The sequence below is a fragment of the Nematostella vectensis genome, chromosome 3 (assembly GCF_932526225.1).
Source record: "Nematostella vectensis chromosome 3, jaNemVect1.1, whole genome shotgun sequence".
Classification (NCBI taxonomy): domain Eukaryota; kingdom Metazoa; phylum Cnidaria; class Anthozoa; order Actiniaria; family Edwardsiidae; genus Nematostella; species Nematostella vectensis.
Window position 1 is genome coordinate 666,210 of NC_064036.1, and position 24,322 is coordinate 690,531.

General features: G+C 40.1%; 2 protein-coding genes across 5 annotated transcripts; one reads left to right on the forward strand and one right to left on the reverse strand.

Moving 5' to 3' along the window:
- The first annotated feature begins 1,370 nt into the window (after positions 1-1,370).
- On the forward strand, positions 1,371-14,504 carry LOC116621088 (dentin sialophosphoprotein). Of its 3 annotated transcripts, none has more exons than XM_032386961.2 (15): positions 1,371-1,575; positions 2,376-2,417; positions 2,956-3,027; positions 3,388-3,753; positions 4,744-5,247; positions 6,957-7,139; positions 8,541-9,080; positions 9,511-9,699; positions 10,026-10,181; positions 10,447-11,795; positions 12,028-12,085; positions 12,317-12,378; positions 12,644-12,710; positions 12,894-13,088; positions 13,481-14,504. In XM_032386961.2, exons 1-15 carry the CDS (start codon positions 1,512-1,514, stop codon positions 13,747-13,749), a joined length of 4,116 nt encoding a protein of 1,371 aa, XP_032242852.2. In that variant the 5' UTR covers positions 1,371-1,511; the 3' UTR covers positions 13,750-14,504. The 3 variants fall into 3 exon arrangements, with proteins under 3 accessions (XP_032242852.2, XP_032242853.2, XP_048580788.1); XM_032386962.2 differs by having other exon boundaries at positions 1,372-1,575; positions 3,388-3,741; XM_048724831.1 differs by lacking the exons at positions 1,371-1,575; positions 2,376-2,417; positions 2,956-3,027; positions 3,388-3,753 and adding an exon at positions 3,919-4,432.
- LOC5517029 lies at positions 11,977-23,105 on the reverse strand. Of its 2 annotated transcripts, XM_001637011.3 has the most exons (15): positions 22,785-23,105; positions 22,363-22,424; positions 20,984-21,040; positions 20,371-20,425; positions 19,986-20,074; positions 19,662-19,775; positions 19,233-19,324; positions 18,782-18,843; positions 18,625-18,677; positions 18,301-18,427; positions 18,135-18,220; positions 17,903-18,016; positions 15,712-15,813; positions 15,389-15,458; positions 11,977-13,036 (listed from the first exon to the last, which is right to left on the reverse strand). In XM_001637011.3, the coding sequence occupies exons 1-14, from the start codon at positions 22,816-22,818 to the stop codon at positions 15,399-15,401; spliced, it is 1,107 nt and encodes a 368-aa protein (XP_001637061.1). In that variant the 5' UTR covers positions 22,819-23,105; the 3' UTR covers positions 11,977-13,036; positions 15,389-15,398. The 2 variants fall into 2 exon arrangements, with proteins under 2 accessions (XP_001637061.1, XP_048580789.1); XM_048724832.1 differs by lacking the exon at positions 11,977-13,036 and having other exon boundaries at positions 15,057-15,458.
- Positions 23,106-24,322: the final 1,217 nt, after the last annotated feature.

A 24,322-nucleotide genomic window follows, 5' to 3' on the forward strand; every position in this document is an offset into this window, starting at 1 on the left:
CCTTGTATTTATTCTTCTGGTTTACGATCACGACTATTTGGGCCTTGAGTATTGGCTTATCAACAGAGTTCATTTGGTGGGAGATTCCATATTAACTTTAAGTCCAGTCATTTTCATTTGTTACCTTTCTTCTTGAATAAACAACGTCTGGGAGTCCTGTGAAGAGCGCATGCGCATGTGGTTCTTCTACAGTCCCACACCACGTGATGTCTATTAGAAATGGACGCATGTCGCATAGCAACGCGATATATCCTTTCTTTTCATCCAAAGCAACACAATCAGCGATAATTGTGCGATGCCCTTTGCTCGACTTGTGCTTATCGCGTTACCAAGCAAGAAATAAGTGCATGTATTTTCGGACGGTTAGAAGCATCTTGTCTAGCACTTATTATTCGCATGATTTTTTTTTCTGTTCTTTGAAACGTTCAACATTGTATGTAGCACATAGACAAGAATTGGTGATTCTCCACTTCCTGATCTGTTAATGAATGGATGAGAAAGTAAGAGTGCCATAAATGCTACTTTCGATAGTTCTCACGATCCAATAAAGAACATTCGTTCTAGATATATGTTAGCATTAGAAGCTTTGTGTATTTCTAGCTATAATGGGGTTACAAGCAGGAAATGGTCAGGATGATTGGGGATATGCAGACGCATGAGTCAGGCAAATAGCCGTAGCCTTATCTAGCGGGTGTTTCGCTCTTTGGCTTTGCATTGCGATTCACATAAATCACAACTGAACCACAACTCAGCCATGTTACCCGACCCGCAAGGAACAGACTGACACCGTATCCTCACAGGTATCGAACAAAGATCAAACAGCTGCTTTGAATCAAACCAACGATAAAAGCTCGGGAGCATGATTAAAGATGGACAGAGAAGTTTGCAATGATCTCATGTTTATATTTTTGAACCTCTCAATTGTGGCTGTGTACATTGATAGGGGTGAATAGAGCACCAGCTTTGCTACCGGTGGCCAGATGCACCCGACAGGTACCGGCTCTATAAGATCGCTCAATCGCTTCTTACTGACTTTTGACCTTTCTCTGGAGTACATTGCACTTCAACTGCTCGCGACTCGAAACGCTTTACTACAGCTGTGAAGCGCCAACGATACTGATTTTCTTAAAGAGCTTAAAAACATAAATTAAAACATAAAAAATTGCTTATGCCTGTCTTACGAGTAGAAGTGTGTAGCTCGATTTCGCTCACGTTTTGCAAGAAAAACTTGCCCAGATGCCAATCAATGTTTCTGATTGGCTGATATGTCAAGGTCTATAATGTCGGCCTGTGATTGGCTAATCGTCCACCCCTGTAGCCCTTGCGCCCTTGTGAAGTCATGGAGCCTGGCATTTGGTGTATTCCAGCCCAATCACTTTACAGGTGGCAAAAAATAATGTTGGAGATTTTACTGAATTTAGAATTCTGAGGTAGCTGAAGCGGGTCCATGGTGGACTGATCTCATGGTGGATTTGTAGGATTTCGCCGCGATTTCTAGGCAGATGTAAGCGATGAAATTTGGCTTTATTGTGATCTTCGGGCTATTGTGCCTCTCTCAGGCCACGCCGATCTCAAGTAAGTATCGGAGCAGCCGAGTTTGGGACACAAACATCGTACTCTATAGACATCGCTGAGGTTACAAAATCACCCATGCTATATAAACCTTAGTTGACTTGAAACTTAAAAACTCGTTTTCCCTAAACTTTGTTAGTAAAGCCGAAAAAAATGGAAAACTGTTAATTATATTAACACTAGAAACCTGGAGAAAGCTGTTTAAGCAAACATCTCTATTTAATTAGCTTGCATAGTCAAGTTATGAGGGTAGTTTACAAAAATTGGCTCCATAGTAGGGTAAATATGAATTTTGAAAATCTGCAGAACAGATCCAAATGCTTAATATATTATATATAGGTATATATATCACCATAGCTCGATGGATGTCAGCTCGATACTTATTGTTGCCATATGTTGACATGTGTTTTCTTCCTTCTCTTGATCCTACGTCTGTGGTAAAGTCAAAGATCATTCTTGTACATGTGGGACGACTCCGACATATCAAATTATTCAAAAAGCAAAAGCACAGATTTTCTAACCTGAAATAGACGTAATAGAACTATTGCATTGATTACTACTACTATAAATAATACTACTGTATTGATTGAATGGGTCAGTATTAAAAAGAAAGTACGGTGAGATAAATCCTACTCGGGATCACTATAGTACATGAACTAGCATTTCCTAGCTGTAGAACTGCTATTAGGAGATCTGTCCAGCATTATGTGAAAAGTTATCCTAAAAGGGTAAACTATACGAGGCCCGCCTCACAGAGCTTATAATCAATTCCTGTAAAATGATTGTTTTTTTTTTCTTATTAGGGAGGAGAGAGAAACGAAATATTGTTGAGGCGGACAAGGAAGGTAAAGCTTTTAGATATTCTTTTTTCGTTCTTTTGCAGAATAGTGGGTTTTAATACGAAAATTACGAAATACAAAGTCTTCTAAGCATCAACTTCACAAGTTTACTATGTTTTGCAGAATAGTGGGTTTTAATACGAAAATTACGAAATACAAAGTCTTCTAAGCATCAACTTCACTAGTTTACTATGTTTTGCAAGTGAAGGAAGCTGGGGAAGCCTGATGAAGCATGTTTTTGTTGTCTACAAAAAAAGCCTCTGAACCCTTTCCTGTGAACAACGCCTAAGCCTAAATCATACCCCGCATAAAAAGCCCTAAGCACAATGATTCAATTCCTTTTCTTGTTATGTTTTGCAATTATTCCTTTATTAAGACTCGACTCCCAGACATTAGGTTACAAATGTACTGTTATAGTACAGTATAAGTATCTTTCCTTTCAGAGGTTCCAGTGGAGCTCCTTCAAGAAGGAAAAGATCGACACAGAGTGCTAGAGTAGGCGTGACCAACAGTTCATTAACATTATCTATTTTTTCCGTTCTAGTTAGGACAATAATTTCTGCAATTGTAGACGCCATTTTGGATGGGGATAAAACGAAGCGATCAGAGATTCCAGGTACGAAAAGCGTGAACAAGAAGAACTTCGAAACAAATTTTAAACCAAGCCTACGCCTAGTTTACCTAATTAAGTTCTGGAAGCTGCAACAAAGAAAACAAACAAACAAATCATTTCCACCCTGAACTTTTAGACTATTCAAGAGGTGTGTCACGATATACAGCATTTTCCAGCAACAGGGAGATGGACATTGCCTGAAAAATAAGTCTTTGTTTCCTTCGTCATCCACTGGATATATCAGAGTTTCGCACAAAGATGTGGCTCACAGGGAACTCCAAGTTTTGGCAACTTTGATGACACTACCCCTTTAAGTATGGTTAGATCTCAAGTACTATTATCCAATATTGATACTATTTGCAGGTGACGATGAAGTCGAGCCTTCAAAGCAAATAGAAGACAAACCAGGCGTAAGCAGTAATGACGCTGATAAGGAAAGTGAGAGTACTATCGTCCCGCCTGTCGCTACGGATGATGATGAGAGTCCCTCGTCCACAGATCCTCACGTGAGGATAACAAATAGCGACGAAGATAAGGACGACGAGCCCGGCGTGGAAAACAAGAAACCTAAGCCATTTGTAAAGGTAGAGAAAACAAATGGGAGCGCTTCCGATGAAGACGAGGAGAGTAATAACGATTCCGTGTCAAAGAAGAAATCTGAGGATAGTACACCTGATGTGCTAGAGTCCACGGACGATGAAGGGGATAAAAAAGGAGGTAAATTCAGAGGTAAAATCTTGAGGGGAAAGTAATACATCGAACTATGATTACCAACATCCTAGATCAAAACTGCAATTTTAAGTATTTTCCGAGCTCTAAGAAACTGTAGTAAATCGATATTTGCAATTAATGGTTTAAGGTTCTTGGTGGTCAACCAATAACCCGTTTAACATTTAGAAAGTAATTCAAATGGTTGGCAATAACTTGCATGGGTATAATTGCAATAACTCTAATGCTTGCGCATGTAAACCGCTGTCATCAATTGCAATGTTCGGCTGCTCAGGCGACGAGCATCTCTCAGACGCCCCGGCCAAGGAGGAGTACGCGACTAGCTGCTCTGACCTCAACATCGCAGGAATCAACTGCCGAATCATCTTACACCCCCCAAAAACAGATGCAAACGGAGGCATGCAAATAGCTCACCAGCTACCATACCCTCCGTACACCGGGCAGATTCCCTGCTTGCCGTCATCATGCGCGCCCCAGAACCCCTGCAGTCCCCCTGGGTGCACCCCGCAGTACTCGACATATGGGTACCCACAGGGGTACCCACAGGCTACCGGGTACCAGCAGACCCCTGGGTACATACAATCCTACAGGAGTATCGTCCCATTACACGGGGCACATGATGGTATTAAGCACGATGAAGGGGAGGTTGAAGACAGGTCTGGTAGCGGCATGTCTAAACGTAAGCCTAACCTTATAACCGCGCTGACTCTTTCATTAATCGTATAACAGTGCTATAAACTATTGACGTTATAAGCATGGCTATTACTTGCCTCTTAATGTACTGCTAATAGCATTTCCTACTACTAAGCTTGTAGCTTTCCACTAATACATCCTCGCTATGGTCATCATCATCATTTTCGTCATCACAATTATCATTATCATCAACGACTTATCAATGAAATGATTTGGTCTGCAATATCAAATACTCTAAATTACAGGTGATTTTATTATAGCTGTTATCATCTTTGTTACAACCATTATCATTACTAGGATCTCTTGCTCCGGATACCCTTGAAGAGTATGTAGCAGCGACCGAGCCTTCGCAGTCCGCGGTGGCGGAAGAAAACAAGGACACCCAAAATGATGTTCCAATCGAAGAAGTTCCTACTATAGTAGAACCCGAACCAGTCGAAAGCGAAGCGAAGGACGAGGATAAAGAGAAGGCCCCCGAGGCCACGGAGGGCACAGGTCAGGCGGTGAGCGCGTCTGATGAGAAGACCGCGCCCACAGATGGATCAGAGCAGAAGGCAGCAACAGATAATGATAAACAAAAGGCCCCTGAATCACCAGAGGGTACAGGGACAGCGGTAGGCGCTGATGATGATAAACTAAAGGCTTCCAAAGGTCCAGATACCACTGCGATGCCCGTGAGCACGGAGGACTTCAATCCCCCAAAGTCGGAGGACGGAATGGGGATGGCAGTTAAGACTCCTGTCCAGCCTATAGCACAGATGTCTGGCAGCATGCCAGGAAGAACGTCTGCAGTGGAGTCTAGTACGTTGAATTGTTTGATTGGGGGTTTGCTACGAGTTTTCCGTCGGCAACGGTTTAAGTTAAATTCGACCATAAATAGGGCTTTATAATACAGTACAATAACCAGTTCCGTAGCAGTCCTAGTTCCGTATCACTCTTTATCATTTTGCCTCGAATATTGTAGATTTGGACAATCCAAAACTACCTAAATGATACAAAACTATTCAACTTTCCTGAGATATAAATCCAGCTTATTTCATCCAATGGCTTTTTTGGAAAGTATCATTATTTCGAATCGATTTTCATAATTGTTGCTCAAATGAGCGGCGTTTACTGCACAGTGAACTGACCCGCGTCACGAAAGTCAGATGAAAACAATACCTCCTTTAACAAAAATGTCCTAATTTTTATACGAATGCTTAGAAGAAAGAATGTCTGTTAATGTGTACGATTTACATTGCTTTTAGTTTTTCGTACTTCCCGGAGGACGTCGGAATAGTTCCGTATCACCCTGCGCCCATAGTGTGTTTTTGGTTTGACTGCAGATATAAAGCGGCGAAAAGGATTGATTTGATTATCCCTTTCTCAATTATTCATCTTATTCCCAGTAATTTTAATTCTAAACGGTTTATTTTTATTATGTGGGCCTTTTATTTCAGTCATTCCGCTAAATAAAGAACTTCATTTTAATGACCACCTACATTGATTTTAGTTAGCGCTCAATAAAATATTATTCTATATTAAAATAATTACTAAACTGTGATTGATATATCAATATGCTAGGATGATTAAATGAAACGATTAACCATAGTTAAATCATTAGCTGGCTAACTTACAATGGGATTGTTATTGCAGAACTCTTAAAAGAACGACATCAACGCATTGGCGGCCGTAGCATTCACATTTTGTTCTTGTAAATAAAAAAGGCTTTTTGTTGAGCTCTCGTGCACAAAAATTTTCAAAATAAATCAACCAATTCTAGGCTCACCTTATCCTCTACATTTTTGCAGTTTGTCTATTTTGCCGTTTCAGTATTTGTGAGGGTTGTGGCATTTATTTTGGAAAAATTCTATCAGACAGTTTTGTTTCTTGCAATATGGATTTGTTAGCGACACGCGAGCGAAAGCCCATTGACGATTATTGGTTTGTTAAACTGCTGTATTGCGGAGTTAAAATCATTTTTATAAATTAATTTTAAGCAAAAAGGAAGGGGTGTGATATGTTATTCAGTGAATATGTTTTTATTTATTCTCAAATGAAAAAAACTCGTTCCAGACGACAGAATTTTTGAGTGATACGGAACTATACCCGCTGCTACGGAACTACTCCCACTATGTGCAAACAGAAAATACAATATAAATCAATACAATTTGAAAATGTGTAGTCTTTTCTGTGCATATTATATGCATAAGTAAATTTGTAGTCGTCTTAGAAAAAATCATGAGCATTGGGCCCTCCGCAAAAAAGATAGAGCAATTTTAATATAAAGTGATACGGAACTGGTCATCGTACTGTAAGCTTCCAGCTTACTCGATAATTTGCCTTGATAGAGGCGAGAGCTATCCCCACGAATATCTATGATTCTCTTGGTTACCGGCCACACATCCATCAGTCATCGACATTAAAATGTAAATCTGTTTTAGAAATTTGAAAGCTTGTCTAGTCCTTTTTTGTCTGATTTACTTGGAATGAAAGGTCAGAGATACTCTAACTATCCCTTCATCGCACAGTGCAACAGAATTTCTTCGCTGTGCCAGCCCTACTGCCCCAGGTGAAATCAAAAACACCAAGACGTAAAGAAGCCGAGTCCAGCCAGGTGAAATCAAAAACACCAAGACGTGAAGACGCCGAGTCCAGCGCATCCAGGGATATAGACAGGAGGAATGTCATCCCCACCGAAGTGTTCGAGGACGGTAAGTCCATTGTATTCATTAAGAGTGCTTGACAGGGTTCTTGGCTAGTCGGATGGGATAGTCCCTCCAAACGTACCCAAAACGTTTTATTTGTTCAGACCCTATTTTTCTAACAGAGAAATTGTCACTGTTTTGTAGTAGCTGCTGATATGACGCTTTGTGATGGAAGTTATTTTTGTTTGTCCAACAGATTTATTACTTGGATACCTATGGTAACCCAGTAATAAAATGCAACTGTTTTTTTTACTTCTCGCGATATGGCCAAAGAGCCTTTGCGCCATAGTCGATACCTTCTCCATAATTTAAAACTGTGCCATGGCCGCCGTCTTTGATTTTGAGCTTCCTGCTCTCAGATCCATGTTACTCTACCAAGTAATTGTGCAAAATCATCCCAAGCTGGATTGATTTCGCTGTATTTACACGTGCGATTTGCGATCCGAAGAGACCCGAGACATGTGAGGCTCGAGATTAGAATAATCTACTGTCTGCTTTAGACACATACAGTTTACTTCAAGACGTAATTAAATGTGCTCTGGACACTCATGAATGGACTCGAGGTATTTACCTTGATTGCTTTATCTATTTTGAAGTGGAAGTAGTTTGAAACTATTAATGAAAATCGTCTCCAACAAATCGCTAGGAATGAATCCCAAAGAAGTGCCTACCTTACATCGCGACACTTGTCCGGCTACACATTTTGTTTTCTTACTATAAAATATCTTGATATCTCTCAATAAATGTCATGATTTTTTTGCCATGTAGATTTCAATAAAGTAGAGCATATGTGTATACAGTCGTTTGACAAAAGGTTGTCTTGAACCGGTTTCGCGAGTGACTACGGGACAAGTCCGCATTTAAGCATGGGTAAAACCACTGAAGCGCCTAGCTGCATATATTAGCCACCGCATAATTTCAGACTAATGCTGCATTCTTTCCTTTATAACTTGCCAAGTTTCTCATTGTGTTGAATTCTTATTGGCTAAATGATCACTTAGTAACATGTACAGCACAGTCTATTCCGTTTTGTTCTTGGTTCTGTCCACTCTTGGGAGATTTAAGATTTAAACCAGTTTAACTAAACCACCTTTAAACTGTTTTAAGTGATGTTATGAATGCGGTATTAGATTTCCTGAATTTTATTTCGGTGCTAACTCGGCTGTGGGGATAGTATTTGTAAGATTTTTACACTGTAAAAGATAGGACAATTAGCCCCATCTACTTTGATGGAGTACACCTCGAGTCCACCCCCACCTCAAGAGACGATGCTTCTTACCTTTCGGTTAACTTATTATTGTTCTTTTAAGAAATTAAAATTTATGTTGATGTTCCTCTTCCTTTTGTTCTATGTGTTTTCTTATATTAACGTTGAAATGTCAACAATTTTTACCTCTCGTTTTTTAGAGGGATCAGCATCATCTGGTAAAGAAGATGACATGGACGGTTCCGGGTCCGCTTCCGAATCAGGAGATTCCGATGATTCCGGAAACTCGGGAGAATCAGGAGAGGGCGAGCCAGACGAAGGGAATGGTGAGGACCAGACAGCAAGCAATACAAGTTTGGATGATGAAAAAAGTAATACGATCATTCGTGAGCAATCAGGGGGTAGTGACGAGTCTGGCGAGAGAAGCGCTTCTAGGGAAAGTGGGAAATTGAAAGCGGAGTCTGACATTGATGGATCGGGGGAATCTGGGGAAAGCGGAGAATCTGGGAAAAGCGGGGAGTCAGGCGAAAGTGGAGAATCGGGCGAGAGTGGAGAATCGGGAGAGAGTGGAGAATCGGGAGAGAGTGGAGAATCGGGAGAAAGCGGAGAATCAGGCGAAAGCGGAGAATCGGGCGAAAGCGGAGAATCAGGCGAAAGCGGAGAATCGGGCGACAGCGGAGAGTCTCAAGATAATGCTGACAGTAGTATCCAAAAGAGGAATGGCATTCCACAAGAAAAAGGTACCGCTACAAGAAAATAGAGTACAAATCTTTGGGTTATTATTTGCCCAAAGAGCATATTCTAAGAAAACATTTTCCGCTTCAAAGATTAGATTGCGATGCATGGTACCATGGCTACCAACCCAATTATTTTTCTTTAAAAATAGTCAAAAACAACACGATAATCAGCTTTGATTGGCGCATGATTCCGTAATGTACCGCTGGCACAGAAATATTTTTGTCACGCTGGTTGGCTATTAAAGTTTATGTCATGTTCATGTCAATCAAAAAGCACGTTTCTCGCATTCTTATTGGGCTATTTCTTGGAACCACAAGGTGGACACAGCAGATGCGATGAAAAAAAAAATAATTCATAAGCGGACAAATTTTACACTCTGGACCTGAGTGGGTGGTGACAGCCTTTTTGAATCTTTAGCAATTTTATTTACAGTGTCTAAAAAGGCCGAGATAGGGCAAAAGAAGCAACTGTCACAGAAATCTGATGAATCGGGAGAATCAGGCGAAAGCGGAGAATCGGGCGAAAGCGGAGAGTCGGATGAAACCGGAGAATCAGGCGAAAGCGGCAAATCGGGGGAGAGTTCCATTTCAAAGAGATCCAAAATTCCACGTGAGAATAAGCGTAAGTATGACTTGCCAAAGTTCCACATTTTAGCCGAATTCGCTGATGCGCGACCACCTAGAATTCAAATCCATTTCTCGTCTGGAAATAGCGCGTAGTCAATCATGCCACCATCACCAATCAATTCCCTTGCTGTTTGCAGTCATAGTTTACGACGCGACAGTGAAAACATGAAAGCAATCGATTAGTTTCGACGGTTGACTGACTACGAGTTAATTCCCAAACGAGACAAGGGCTTTGGATTAGCTGAGGGATCTCAACAACGAATTTGGCTGTAATAAGAGCGATCATTCTATCAGCAACAATATCTATCATATATCTATTAGCCGTACAACAGACGGAAATTAAAAAGAGTACACAACCAGCACCAGCAAGCAAGGAGCCCAAGAGGGAAGGCGCTTCTGGTGAATCAGGAAGTGGGTCTGGTTCGTCGGTCTCGAGCTCTATCACCAAGAGAAGTTTGGGTCCTCTTGACAAGACAGGTAATTACATCTCTATCGAGAACTACTAGCTAGTCCACAAAACACAATAAGAAGAATACTAGGTTATCGAATAAAAGGCGGAATCGGGCACTTTTAGCTTTTACAAGAACGACAGCGACATTATTTCCAGTTCAAGCAACAAGTTTTCAATTCGGTGGTACATACACCTTAACCTCATAACAAAACAGGGTAATGGGGGCAAAGTTGGTCAACATCCTATTGCCTCCCCTAGCTCAGGAAACCTTGTGTGTTGGTATTTTCATAGATTCTGGGAAGGTTGCGATGTTTGCCCAACCCGCTAAAGAAACGGCAAACGAGAAAGCAGGAATGGCGAAGAATTCAAAAGCATCAAAAGAGGATTCAAATGAGTCCGGGGAGAGTGGTGAATCGGGCGAGAGTGGGGAGTCAGGCGAAAGCGGAGAATCGGGAGAGAGTGGAGAATCAGGAGAGAGTGGAGAATCAGGAGAGAGTGGAGAGTCCGGGGAAAGTGGCGACAGTGCAGCTGGAGAGGAGTCGCAAGATAACGGTTATGCAAGTGTAGGCTCCATCACCAAGCGAAGCTGGATACCTTCAGAGGAACAAAACCAGCTTATAGATGATGACATAACAGATTCTGCCCTGGGTCTTGATGACGATGAAGACGAAGATTCTGGAAGTTCGAGCGAGTCAGGTGGCAAGGGTATCAAACAAAATACACTTCCGAGCAAACAGCAGGTAAAGACACAGGAAAAGAAGAAAGTACAACCACAACTAGTGGAACAAGGGTACGAAGAGTCGTCTGGAGCAGCGACGCAGATGGAGGAACCAGAATCAAAAGATAGCACGCAAGAGAAGACACAAGAGAAGGACCAGAGTCAGCAGGCGCCAGAACAAGCCCAGGAAACGCAAGAAAGCCAGGAAGAATCTGTTAAACCGACACAACAAGAACTAGCAGTACAGCAAGCAACTCCACTAAATCAGCAACAAATTCAAGAATCGTCAACACAAGTCCTGCAAACGCAACAAAGCCAGGAACAGCCTGTAAAACAGGCTCAACAAAAAACAGACGTTCAACAAGCCACACTACAAGAACCACAAAGACAAGAAGAATCATTAACAAAACAAGTCCAGGAAACGCAACAAAGCCAGGGACAGCCTGTGAAACAGAGTGAGGAGACAGCACCGAAACAAACCGATGAAGAGCAACAAAGCCTAGAAAATCCACCACAGAAGAACACAAAGGCCATACACGTCCAGGAAACACAACAAACGCAGACATTGCAGGAAACTCCTAAGCAGCCACGAAAACAGAAAGACCATAAGCAGACCAAACAACAACAGGCAGGGAAAGAGCAGAGTCTGCTTTTCAGCGACGCATTAGGAGACATAGGAAGTATTGCACAGCTGGGAGCAGTACAAAGGAAGTCCGATATCATGCAAAGTCTTCCCAAGAGTCAAGATGACATTTTGTTAGAAGAGAATCCAACAGTGGCTACCAAAGACCGCACACCTCAGCCTGAGGAACCGAAAGGTGGAGAGCTGAAGAACCTGTTCAATGCTTTTTCAAGCGAGGAAGTCGAGCAAGCGTATGGTCAGGAGCCGATCAAGGCGGAGAAGAGAACGCAACAAGTTAAGGCAAGCCTAGTCTCTTATCAAATATCAAAATAAGTTCGAAGCTTTTCCTTGCTGTGAATCTAATCAATGTAGCAAATCAATAAGAGATTTTGTTTTTCAACAATTGACCAATAATCAACCCCGTGAGCAATTGAGACCTTTTGGTCACAATAAACTGACCCGACACTAAATCAATCCTGTCGATAGAACACGCAGCAGATCTTTAATCATTTTTGTATCTTATAACTCCTAGACCCCGGAGCAACAGCACTTGAAGATGGGGGAAATGCTAGACAAAGCTTGGTCTCAAGGTAGGGGTAGTGTTACAAACCACATGCATGTGATTGTATGCACCATCGTATTGCTCGCACTAGCCAGACTTTGCTGTGGAGGAGCACAAAATACTTAAAAATAATAGTCTAAACAAAAATTGCAGTGAGAGAACATCTTTTTTTAGCGGCTTAAGAAGGTGCGCCCCTCTCCATGCCTAATACGCGCCTGATTCAGACATATTGCATGCACTGATTATCTCTCTTGTGCAGATGATGGTAAAGATTCGGAGCTTTCGTCAATTGTACAGGAACAGCAACAAGAAAAAGCACGGGTAAGAAAGACGTTGTCTCACAAAACATACATCAATTCTTATCAAATATGTTTGTTCCGGATACAACGTCTATTCTTTTAAGGCTGGGAGGGAGGGGGAGGGGTTACATTAAGGGAATGATGACAAGGAAAAGAGAAAAAAAGACAGAATGTGTGTGCAAGTGTTCAAAAGGGGGCGAGACCCCTGGATCCGCCCCTGTAGTTGATTTAAATCTTGATTAATATATTGTTGTTGATTAATATCTAAACGTTTTCTCGTCTTACAGCTTGCAAAGTCTCTTGAGGATTCACTTCCTGTTGACCAAGCAAACAAGGAGGCTGCTGTAAAAAAAGGTATCCATGATAATGGCCTTTGACGTTCTCATTCAAGTACTAAGTTGCAGGGTGACCTGTATTTTCTATTTCACGGCCTCCTTGAACAGACGACAAGTATTCATCCATAATGTGCGTTGCCATTCTTAACAGAAGACAAGTACTCATCCATAATGTGCGTTGCCATTGTCAATATCTTAACAGATATCCAAGATCTTGAAGGGTACGCGACCGCATTAACTGAGGTCGGCGGTCTTACCCCTGAGCACCACAGCGCCATAGCAACCAAGCTTGCCCTCGATCTAATGGACGATCTCAAAGTCCCGGATTCTAGAAAGGCAGAAGTCCTAAAGGAAGAGACGGCATTTATCAAAGACGCAGAGATGGCTTACGTCAGAAGTAAGACTAACAAAGAGAAGTATATGAGGCGTAAAGTAAAAATGAAATTTTGACACGTCCTTTTTTAACTAATCCTAACTAGTCTTAAAAGACGGTCACTGGAAAATAACCTCAATTTACAGGATTGCTTTTTTTATTTTGAGTATTCTACAAACTCACGACAAACGTTCCCAACCGCTAAACGGCTTTTAATTGCCATAAGCTGCGATTGAATTTGTCGATAGCGGGATTTCGCAGAAAATTGCAATAATAATAGAAACTTTCTCGAACGTGTCCTTAGATGTAAAATTAAAATTTCACAACCATTTTCAGCCAAGAAGGCAATACAGCAAGTAAAGCTAAGTTTCAAACGCTATTAGAATATTTTCATGTATGTTTCTTTTTCTCTTCAGATAAAATCGCTCAAGTAAAAGCGGAAATGATGCAATTTGCCGAGGACAATCCCGGTGATAAAGAAAAAATACGATGTGAAACGTTAAAACGACTGGAAGACATAATTGAGAGACTACCCTTGAGCAAATCGACAATCGAGAAGGAGGACAAAAAATTGAAGCAATCGTCTCTACTACAGCAGATCACCCAGACGGCTGCCCGGAGAGCAGAGATGAAACAGCGAGTGCGACGCGCAATTGCTGAGATTATAGCTGACGAAGTCATGTGATATGCGTGACGTAGAAACGGTTACATGCACATGCTTATACGCCCCTACCGCTGACAGGCGTCAGTGAACAATGAAAACATGGGCGTATTTTTCCATCACAATGACGTCCACATTGTACACAACAGCAATAAACCGATCGCGTTAAAGAAAAAGACGAAAGACTTCTCTGGTTGGGCAATTGGGCGACGCCAAAATGTCTTATTAGGTAACACTTTACTCGGAGACTTGAAACATTGGAAATTTTTTATACTTTACTGAAAGCCGAAAAGGATTTAATAATGACAGGAAATATACAATTGCTTTTGTGTGAAATATCTAAAAAATAAAAACAATTTACGACAAGTATTGTATAGGCGAAACCTGTTTCTTTTAAAACAGCTTTCAAAGAGAGGGGATAATTTAGCCCAACAATCAAATGACAAATTATTTTTAGAAATATATAAAAAGACATCTTTCGCGCATTGAGTTCGAAAAAGCTACCAGCTTATTGTATATTTTCTATGCTTGCATGTTTATTATTGTAATTATTATATATGAAAATCAAATTGATTTGAAAGATAAAAAAAGCTAGAGCTTGACTGCACATAATAAACTGCATTATATTAAGGGGCGTCAATATTGACAGACCGCTACATGTGGTCATACGGGACTAGAAACATCCGGGTATTAATGTTGCTAAAGCGACTAGAGCCAAATAGGCTGCAATCATGTATCATGAAAATATATAAAATGGGAATTAAAGTATTCAAAACAAATATGTGGCTCAGGTTTTAATATTAAATTCTTATTAACCGAGCGCGAGGTCTGTACGGAGAAATATCAGACCAAGGTCTGTCTACGGCCTAAGGCCGATGGTCGTGCAAAAGGACCAAGGTCTTTCGAATTCAAAGAAGGCGGGAAAACAAAAAAAAATAAGAGATTGAAAACATTCAATATAAAATGACAACATACCAAATAGATCTTGGAGTAAGAGGTGTTGGTTTTAATAGCTCTTCAAACGTAAAAAGAGAGTTGTCACACTAAACAGTCTATTCATCTGAGCTTTCTTTCTCATTGTTTGGATCTATAGCACCTTTAGGATGAAGTCTGTAGCTTTCAAAAGGTAAAAATAGAAAGAAATAACCCTAAAGGTCGTTGAATTATATCACGGAAAACAACGCTGAACTGTAAATAAACCAAGTTCACCCTTTTACTTCGCTTTTCACTCATTTGGGCCTACGGATGAATCATCCGTGATGAAATATATCAAGGTTAGTCTGTAGCTTTATGTTTAAACTGTGTGGCGTTTTATCAACACGCTTGCAACGTTTATTTTCACATTTTAATCATCATTTCAGCATTCAAAAACAAAAAATCATTTGCTTCTATAAAACTATCTATCAAAAACGTTACCGGTGAATCTTAGAAAACTTCTTTTAATAGTAAACGGTATTTTATGTGTTTAAACTCATAAATAAATTAAACATTTTTCCTTAGGAAACACATTTACCTTTAAATTCCGTAAATAATTCCAATTAATTTAGGAAGAGGCATTGTCTTGAATTCCGGTATGTTTATACCAGATATGGCTAGTTTTCCAACATTTTTACCACTCTTATACTACGCGTGTTTCTATAAAAGCTGCTTAACATGCTTTTACCTTCCTGCCATTAAGATGAGCTGTACAGTGATGGAGGAAACAAACCGGTCACAATGTAGTCTTCGACAACCTTCAAGTAAAGGGATAGATAGAAGAATTAGTAAGAGAGTTCGAAGCACAGCTGAAAGCAGTTCTTGTATTTTAAGGTGGATATGTAAGTACCTGTTTTATTAAGTAAGTACCTGTTTCATTAAGTACCTGTTTTATTAAGTACCTTTTTTATTAAGTACCTGTTGTATTTAGTAAGCACCTGTTTTATTAAGAAAGTCCTTTTTTTCATTAAGTACCTGTTTTATTAAGTACCTGTTTTATTAAGCAAGTACCTGTTTTAGTGATTCAACTGTAGGCTGAGGACACTTGTATGTGAAGCCTAAACTTTCTATTTTGGAGCCATCGATGCTGAGATGTTTATCATAAAGCAACTCCTAAAGAAAGAATGATACTTAATATTCAAAATGGACAGTATTATAGGCAGGCCTTTGTGGTATTTGAAGTCACAGGACAACCTTTCATCATAAATTGAGGCTGACCTGGTTTATGGTAAGACTAAAGGGTAGGTCTGACCTGGTCAGTGTAAGGAATGAAGGGTAAGGCTGACCTGGTCAATGTGGGGAATGGAGGGTAGGGCTGACCTGGTCAATGTTGGGAATAAAGGGTAGGGCTGTACTGGTCAATGTTAGGAATGAAGGGTAGGGCTGACCTGGTCAATGTTGGGAATAAAGGGTAGGGATGACCTGGTCAATGGAAGGAATGAAGGGTAGGGCTGACCGTCAATGGAAGGAATGAAGGGTAGGGCTGACCTGGCCAATGTTGGGAATAAAGGGTAGGGCTGACCTGGTCAATGTAAGGAATAAAGGGTAGGGCTGACCTGGTCAATGGAAGGAATGAAGGGTAGGGCTGACCTGGTCAATGTTGGGAATGAAGGGTAAGGCTGACCTGGTCAATGTGGGGAATAGGGGGTAGGGCTGACCTGGTCAAAGGAAGGAATGAAGGGTAGGGCTGACCTGGTCAATGTTGGGAATGAAGGGTAGGGCTGACCTGGTCAAAGGAAGGAATTAAGGGTAGGGCTGACCTGGTCAATGTTGGGAATGAAGGGTAGGGCTGACCTGGTCAAAGGAAGGAATGAAGGGTAGGGCTGACCTGGTCAATGTTAGGAATGAAGGGTAGGGCTGACCTGGTCAATGTTGGGAATAAAGGGTAGGGATGACCTGGTCAATGGAAGGAATGAAGGGTAGGGCTGATCTGGTCAATGTAAGGAATAAAGGGTAGGGCTGACCTGGTGAATGGAAGGAATGAAGGGTAGGACTGACCTGGTCAATGGAAGGAATAAAGGGTAGGGCTGACCTGGTCAATTTTGGGAATGAAGGGTAGGGCTGACTTGGTCAATGTTAGGAATGAAGGGTAGGGCTGACCTGGTCAATGTTAGGAATGAAGGGTAGGGCTGACATGGTCTATGTTAGGAATGAAGGGTAGGGCTGACCTGGTCAATGTTAGGAATGAAGGGTAGGGCTGACGTGGTCAATGTTAGGAATGAAGGGCAGGGCTGATCTGGTCAATGTTGGGAATGAAGGGTAGGGCTTACCTGGTCAATTTTGGGAATGAAGGGTAGGGCTGACCTGGTCAATGTTAGGAATGAAGGGTAGGGCTGACCTGGTCAATGTTAGGAATGAAGGGTAGGGCTGACCTGGTCAATGTTAGGAATAAAGGGTAGGGCTGACCTGGTCAATGTTAGGAATGAAGGGTAGGGCTGATCTGGTCAATGTTGGGAATGAAGGGTAGGGCTTACCTGGTCAATTTTGGGAATGAAGGGTAGGGCTGACCTGGTCAATGTAAGGAATGAAGGGTAGGGCTGACCTGGTCAATGTAAGGAATAAAGGGTAGGGCTGACCTGGTGAATGGAAGGAATGAAGGGTAGGGCCGACCTGGTCAATGGAAGGAATAAAGGCTAGGGCTGACCTGGTCAATGTAAGGAATAAAGGGTAGGGCTAACCTGGTCAATGTTAGGAATAAAGGGTAGGGCTGACCTGGTGAATGGAAGGAATGGAGGGTAGGGCCGACCTGGTCAATGGAAGGAATAAAGGCTAGGGCTGACTTGGTCAATGTAAGGAAAAAAGGGTAGGGCTAACCTGGTCAATGTTAGGAATAAAGGGTAGGGCTTACCTGGTCAATGTTAGGAATGAAGGGTAGGGCTGACCTGGGAATGAAGGGTAGGGCTGACCTGATCAATGGAAGGAATGAAGGGTAGGGCTGACCTGGTCAATGTTAGGAATGAAGGGTAGGGCTGATCTTGGTCAATGTTAGGAATGAATGGTAGGGCTGACCTGGTCAATGGAAGGAATAAAGGGTAGGACTTACCTGGTCAATAAAAGAATTCAAGGGTAGGGCTTACCTGGTCAATAAAAGAATTCAAGGGTAGGGCTAACCTGGTCAATGAAGTGAACTCCTAAAATCTTATGCTCTCCACTAGAATTATAAATAATTATATATAGGACCTACAGGGTGTGGTTAACTGACCTGGTCTAAGTAAGGACTCAGGGGGGTGGCCTGGATCTTGTCCTTGTTGCATGCCTCTGACCATGGCGCCAGGTGCTTGTCATTAGAATCCTCTACTGTACTTGTCATATTTAGCTACAATAAACAAGCCAATAGATATCATACTTAAATTAGGTACTACATATATCATCAAAACCATTTAAATATTGTTTGTTATTTGGGCAAACACAGTAAACAATTTTTAAACACCTACCCGAGCCATATTTGAGAGAACTGTTCCAAAATAGTCATAATCAATACCAAAGATCTGGCAAACAAGCTCTGTAATACTTCCCTGTGCTGAAAAAATACAAATTAACTTCATTTAATATCTTATTTTGTTCCCTAATCAACAAACATCTAATATCCCTGGTACATACTAGAGTCGGCCTTGTCAGCAAGGTTGAAGATGTCCCCACTCTCCCCATGGCTTGTGAGATGCCAGAGTGCGCGGCAGACATCCTCAACATGGACTGTGTTCATCTTTAGCTCTTTTGTCCACAGCAGCTGTTAAAAATAATATTTACAGTAAAATGTGTGCTCTAGGCACTTGTATTAAACTTCAATTCATATATTAAGTGAATGTCCCTATCTTGAGTTAGTGTATGATCATTTGTTCAAGATTGGAAAAAATTCGATTTTTGGTCCAGAAAGCCCGGCCATAATTAAAATAATGAAGAGTATACATAGTGTACATAATGTACCTTCATCTTTTCGTTAAGTTGTTTGTATACTCCCCCAATAATAAGTCGTGGAGCTGCAGATGAATACACATGAGCACCTTGAGCTGATTGTTTTACTAAAAGCAAATTTGACTGGATTTTCTCAGGAGTTTACTCCATTACTTTGGTATAAACTTACTCAATCCCTGTCGGTCTGCTAAACCATAGACAATAGCGGGTCTGACGATAACAAAGTCCAACCTGTGAATGAAATGCAAAACAGACGCCATACTTCAGGGGTGGATCTAGCTTTTTGCTAAGGGAGAGAGGTGGCCCCATAATTTTAGTTATTTAGAACTAAATCAACAATCGGAGCGACTCTTATTCATTTTTCGTAGATCTATTGTACTATATATTTTATTCTCTGCTGTGCACCAAGAAGAAGAACATAATACTGTGGAGAAGAGAGGAAGAAACCGAAAAAAGCTAATTTTAAATTAATAAGCTTGTGTGACTGTCTACCTACATGCAAAATGCATAGTCTTCCTTTAAAATAAAAGTTTATTATTTTAGCAAAGGATCCATCAAAGTATCAAACATACAAGTACACACGCAAGGTTAAGATGTCACAGCAATTGTTTTATACTTACCCTTCAATTTTAGACAGTTCTTCCTCAACCATTAGTTTGTATTTGGCAAGTCCAGTCCATGGGGACATTTTACCCTCTTCTTCACTAACTTTCTAGAGTAGAACCAAAAACCCTTTTAGACAAGCTTTACCCCTTTTGACTATTGCGGATATAAAAGGAGGTGGAGCTTGCTGTAAAAGTATACATGTAAGTTTGATGGTTATCAGAAGCCTCCTGAGCCAAACAATTCATGGAGCAGATAGTTGCTTGCACTAGGTATGCCATTCTGTACTCAGATAAACCAATCAAATACAGAAATAAATAAGACAAATACATTTCTGTACAAATTGTTTTGGCACCTGCTGTTATTGTACCTTTGGGAAAATCTCTGATCACGCCCTGGTGATCTCTTGCATCCAGAGGCTCTATAATTGGAGATGATACCGTTACCTTGTCAGAGGAGTACACTTGTGCTGTTGAGACTTCTATAAATCTTTTAATGCCTTGTTTAGCAGCTTGTTGAGCACAGTTGACACTTAGCTTCAACACACCCTCATTATACACCTGAAAAAAAAAGATTCAGATAAGGAAAGAGTCAGATAAGAAAAAGCTAATGTAGATGAAGCTCATGGCTCATGTAGAATAGCTTATATAGAATACCCTGTTCATCTCATAATGGAGGCAACTCATAATGTAGAGTTAATGGGATAAATCAGCTTTTCCATTCCAATCAAATAAATGAGACACATGTCCTTTTAAGGTTACATACTGTACCTCATCTGATTTTCCATATTTTGTTTCTGCAGCACAATTGATGCAAAAGTCAAACTCCTTTGCATCAAGAAACACTTTCTCAACACTTGCTTTAAAGGTAAAAATGGAAGAAAAGACAAGATAAGTAAAGAGCAACCTGCAAAAAATGGATTATTTTGCAATTTGTTGTATTTGTTCAGGTGGGGGGGGGGGGGGGGGGCAAGCCTTAGACATTCTTTTATTTGCAATATATTTTTCATATGTCTTTTGTGAAATCCAGCTCTACTTAGAGGGGTTGCCTGCCCCATGCCATAAGTGGGTTTACCACCAAAAACATCTTTACACCAAGGAATCAAACCCTGCAGTTTGATAAAATTCACACAAAAAATGATTATACAATACTCACTTGCATGAACCAAGTTTGCACTGCGGAACTCAACAGAGCTGTGTTCAAATGCAGCCTGTTTATTTAAAAAAATTCAGAAATGAAACATAATTAATATGGAAGAAATTAAAAATGGCCTTTTGCAGAATCAACTAAAATCAAATGAATAAATAAATGAATGAATATTATATAAATAGGATACCAGTAGTAAACTTAGTTAAACAAAGGAAAGGAAAAAGTGCTTTTGCTGATAAAATTGACACTAAGACAATGAAGCAGTTGTACAGTTTTAGTATGTCACTTCTATTGCTATAATATCGCCTATATTAACTTCTATTGCTGTAATATCGCCTTTATTTCTATTATAGAAGCGGCATAGTTAAAATGTGCAACTCCCTTGTGAAACTGAGTATTAATTACAAGGTACACATCACCTTATGTCTTTCATTTATAAAATTGACACTAAGACAATGAAGCAGTTGTACATTTTTAGTATGTCACTTCTATTGCTATAATATCGCCTATATTAACTTCTATTGCTGTAATATCGCCTTTATTTCTATTATAGAAGCGGCATAGTTAAAATGTGCAACTCCCTTGTGAAACTGAGTATTAATTACAAGGTACACATCACCTTATGTCTTTCATTTAGCCAAGCAGTCTGTGGGGGAACTTTGTCCACTGCCCTTATCTAGAGTAAGTAAAATACACTGATCTTATAACAAATTGTAAATAATAAAAAAAACTATCTTAGAATCCCTTTGACCAATAAGAATCACTTTAATTGTTCCTATTTCCCAATAACTAGCAAGCCACTACCAGCCAGCACCGAAAAAAAAAATCATGCAGCCCAAACCAGACAGTAAAAAAGAAAAAAAATAATGCACATCTTGGAGACAAGAAAAAAAAATGCAAGAATGAAAACTCCCCACCCCCTCTAGGGAAGAGTTGATTATGCTAGCATAATTTATTGCATAATCGCTCAAACTAGCATAATTTTTAGACTTTTTGCAAAAAAGCAATGCTCAGAATAATTTACATTTTATTGCAGACTGAAAATGTTGAAAATCTAAATGTAAGTGATCTCGTTTTTTTGTATTTCATTACTGGTTTCGTTGTTATTATTCTTATAACAGTTATTATTTATTTATTTTATTTTTTTGAGGGTGAGGACGAGGGGAGGGGTGGGAAAGAGCTGGAACAGGAAGTCTAGAAAAAACTTGTTCCCAGTCCCACTCTTGCTCTGGGAAACTGCACAGTGTGTTGTTGCTGATCGCAAGGAAAGAAAAGTTGAGTCACAAGATGCATTCCAATCTCAGCCTTCAAGAAAGTGCACTGCAGTGATTAGCTCTGATTGGTTACAAGCTTGATGCTTCGATATATTGAAACTGTTCATGTGTTACAGTAAAGTTTCGTGTTAAAGCTTTGTATTTCACTGGGTTGCTGAAATATCGCCTATATAAAGCCCATATTAAAGAAGAGGTTTAAAGATCAATTTTTTAATTGTTTTTCCCATTTTTTATCCAGCATGCTGGAAAAAATAAGCATATTTTTTTTTAAACACAAACAATTTGAGCATAATTTTAATTAAAAGCGAGCAATGCTACTGGCATATCATGCCAATTTTACTAGCATAATCAACTTGTCCCTACCCCCTTCCCCTGACTTTTCTAAAGGTCCATTCCTAAAAACATTGCTAGTTGAGAAAATACAGCAGGGAGAGATCTAAATAAAATACATGTTCTTTTTTTATGAACAATATGCATGGTTTCCCAACCAATTAGAGAGATGCTTGCTGTGGTAAATATGTTGAGAATGACATTCAGATACTATCTGGTGACACTGTCATCACCGTTAGTAGCAAAAGACATGCAACATACAGATCCCAACATACTTTTGACCCAGACAAAAAAGTAATCACAGGTCGAGTTATAAGTTACTAAATAGGCAATAACTATGGTAGTATCTATAAACAAAAAGTATTTACATTTTTGCATAGATTATGCTAAATACCTTAGAGCACAATTCGTTATCAACTAGGTAACAAACTAGATTTCGTCCAACAAATCCTAGCCCTGGAAAGAAAACAGAAGTAGTCAAAATATACCCAGTTCACCGCCTCTTGTTACAACCCCTGTACTCCTAATACGGGGTAAAGCTGGTCTCATTCTTCTTTTAAAGATAATTATATTTTCCAGCAGTAATACAAATAAATAATTACATTAATGAGTGTAAAAAAAACCAATGCAATTCTAAAGGAATACTACATTAGGCAAGAAGTGATCACTAGAAATCTTATTGAGTTAATTATTCTCTTGAACAGTCATTAGACAACAGAACAGATTGCGCTGAACAGATTATCTATTGATATAGCGGAATTCAGTCTAGATAGACAGTATTATTACCCAAAGCGCTGAAAGACATCTTAAACTTACCTCCAAGAATTATAACACTGGGCTTATCAGACATTTCGAGCCACAATTTGAAGGCACTTATTCGTAATCACACTTTTCGGGCGAGCTCTCCCGATGTCTCAGTTTCGTTTTGATTGCCGGCGGTAACAGCAGGCAGATTTTTTAGATTTTCGCCAACCCTTCGGAGTAAATTCTCTTGAACTTAAGACTCAGGGGTGATACATTAAAGTTTTCCCAGGAGTTGACATTTTTCAAATGACCTGGATTTGAGTCTAATTCACGTAATATATGTGTTCTTTTGTTGGTGAATTCGCGGGAGCCATGCGCTATTTATATCCGTATAAGGGCTCGAATCCAGGCTTCTGGCACTAAGGGGGGAGGGGGGGGACGGGGAGGAGGACGCTTTCATCACAAACTGAGCGCATCATCAATTTTAAACTTTGCACAGAAGCGTCAATGTTTATGCGATTGCTTTATATTTTTTACCAAAGACGACTCAATGTATGGAGAGTGCACACAGTTAAAAATTGTTTTTGTATTAACACGCAATAATGTAGTAGCACTTAAAAATTAACATTTTTTGCACTTACTTGAGACTGAGCGTTAGCTTTTTGGCGATATTGCCCAAATCAGTTCAATATGTGGTGATAAAGCCTCTGTGAAGGTTAGAAAAAAAATCTATAGAAGGGAAAAAGAGTTAGATGTATATTTAGAATTTCGGCCCTTAATATTGACGGCTAAGTTTAGCCCGAAAAGCATTCATGTCAGCCTTTATTACCCGAGTTTTTGCAAATACAACCGCCAATTGTGTACAGTAACTCATACCAAATTTGGTTTGGCTATGCTCAATGTGTAGGTCCAGAAAATATCCGAAGCCGCTTGCTTAACGTAACGGGAGGAGGAAGTGAAACCAATTATAGATGTGTAAGAGAAAATATTTAGTAAATAAACCCTTCTGGCGGCTGGGATATCGGCGGATAATGTCCAAGGATGAGAAATGGTACGAAAAAAGAACAGTAGGCCGAGAAGCGAAGCTTCGAGGGCAACTGTGAAATTTTGAGGACCATTTCTCATCCGCGGACATTATCCACCGATATCCCAGTGAGCCAAAGAAGGGGTTTATTTATTTTATATCTCAGTGACTACACTGAAAATCCGAAAAGTGTCTTCTGCTTGCGCTGACGTGCGCTGTTTTGCCATTCGCAGCTATGCAACAATTTTTTTCATTAGAACAAAAACTACAAGCTCAAAACTTACATTTCAACTGACTGATTTTCACCGAGACTGTTTTCTTATTGTTCAGCTGAGAGCTGGAATAGAAATTGAAGCAAACGTTTTCAATTTTGAAATGCCTTCTGCGCGCGCGCTGACGTGCACGGGAATGACACCACGAGCGCGCGCTGCTGTGAAGTTTTTTGTCATTGCTTTTTCTTTCGCGTTTCAGGATTAATTCTCAAAAATATATTGATGATAATTCTATTAAAAAAATCAAACATTCTTTCTTGTGTCTTCATAGCGTTTTGAAAACCTTGGTGTTTGTTTGAGGAGTTATTGAGCAG

What these genes read in the sequence shown, in the direction of transcription:
- LOC116621088 (XM_032386961.2), top strand. Translation starts at nt 1,512, where the DNA reads ATGAAATTTGGCTTTATTGTGATCTTCGGGCTATTGTGCCTCTCTCAG. An exon ending in TGGCATTCCACAAGAAAAAG is followed by an intron (nt 9,081 to 9,510) that starts GTACCGCTACAA and finishes TTTTATTTACAG; the next exon opens with TGTCTAAAAAGGCCGAGATA. An exon ending in AATTCCACGTGAGAATAAGC is followed by an intron (nt 9,700 to 10,025) that starts GTAAGTATGACT and finishes TATATCTATTAG; the next exon opens with CCGTACAACAGACGGAAATT.
- LOC5517029 (XM_001637011.3), bottom strand. Translation starts at nt 22,818, where the DNA reads ATGTCTGATAAGCCCAGTGTTATAATTCTTGGAG. An exon ending in AACTTAACGAAAAGATGAAG is followed by an intron (nt 18,428 to 18,624) that starts GTACATTATGTA and finishes TATTTTTAACAG; the next exon opens with CTGCTGTGGACAAAAGAGCT. An exon ending in TGCTGACAAGGCCGACTCTA is followed by an intron (nt 18,221 to 18,300) that starts GTATGTACCAGG and finishes GTATTTTTTCAG; the next exon opens with CACAGGGAAGTATTACAGAG.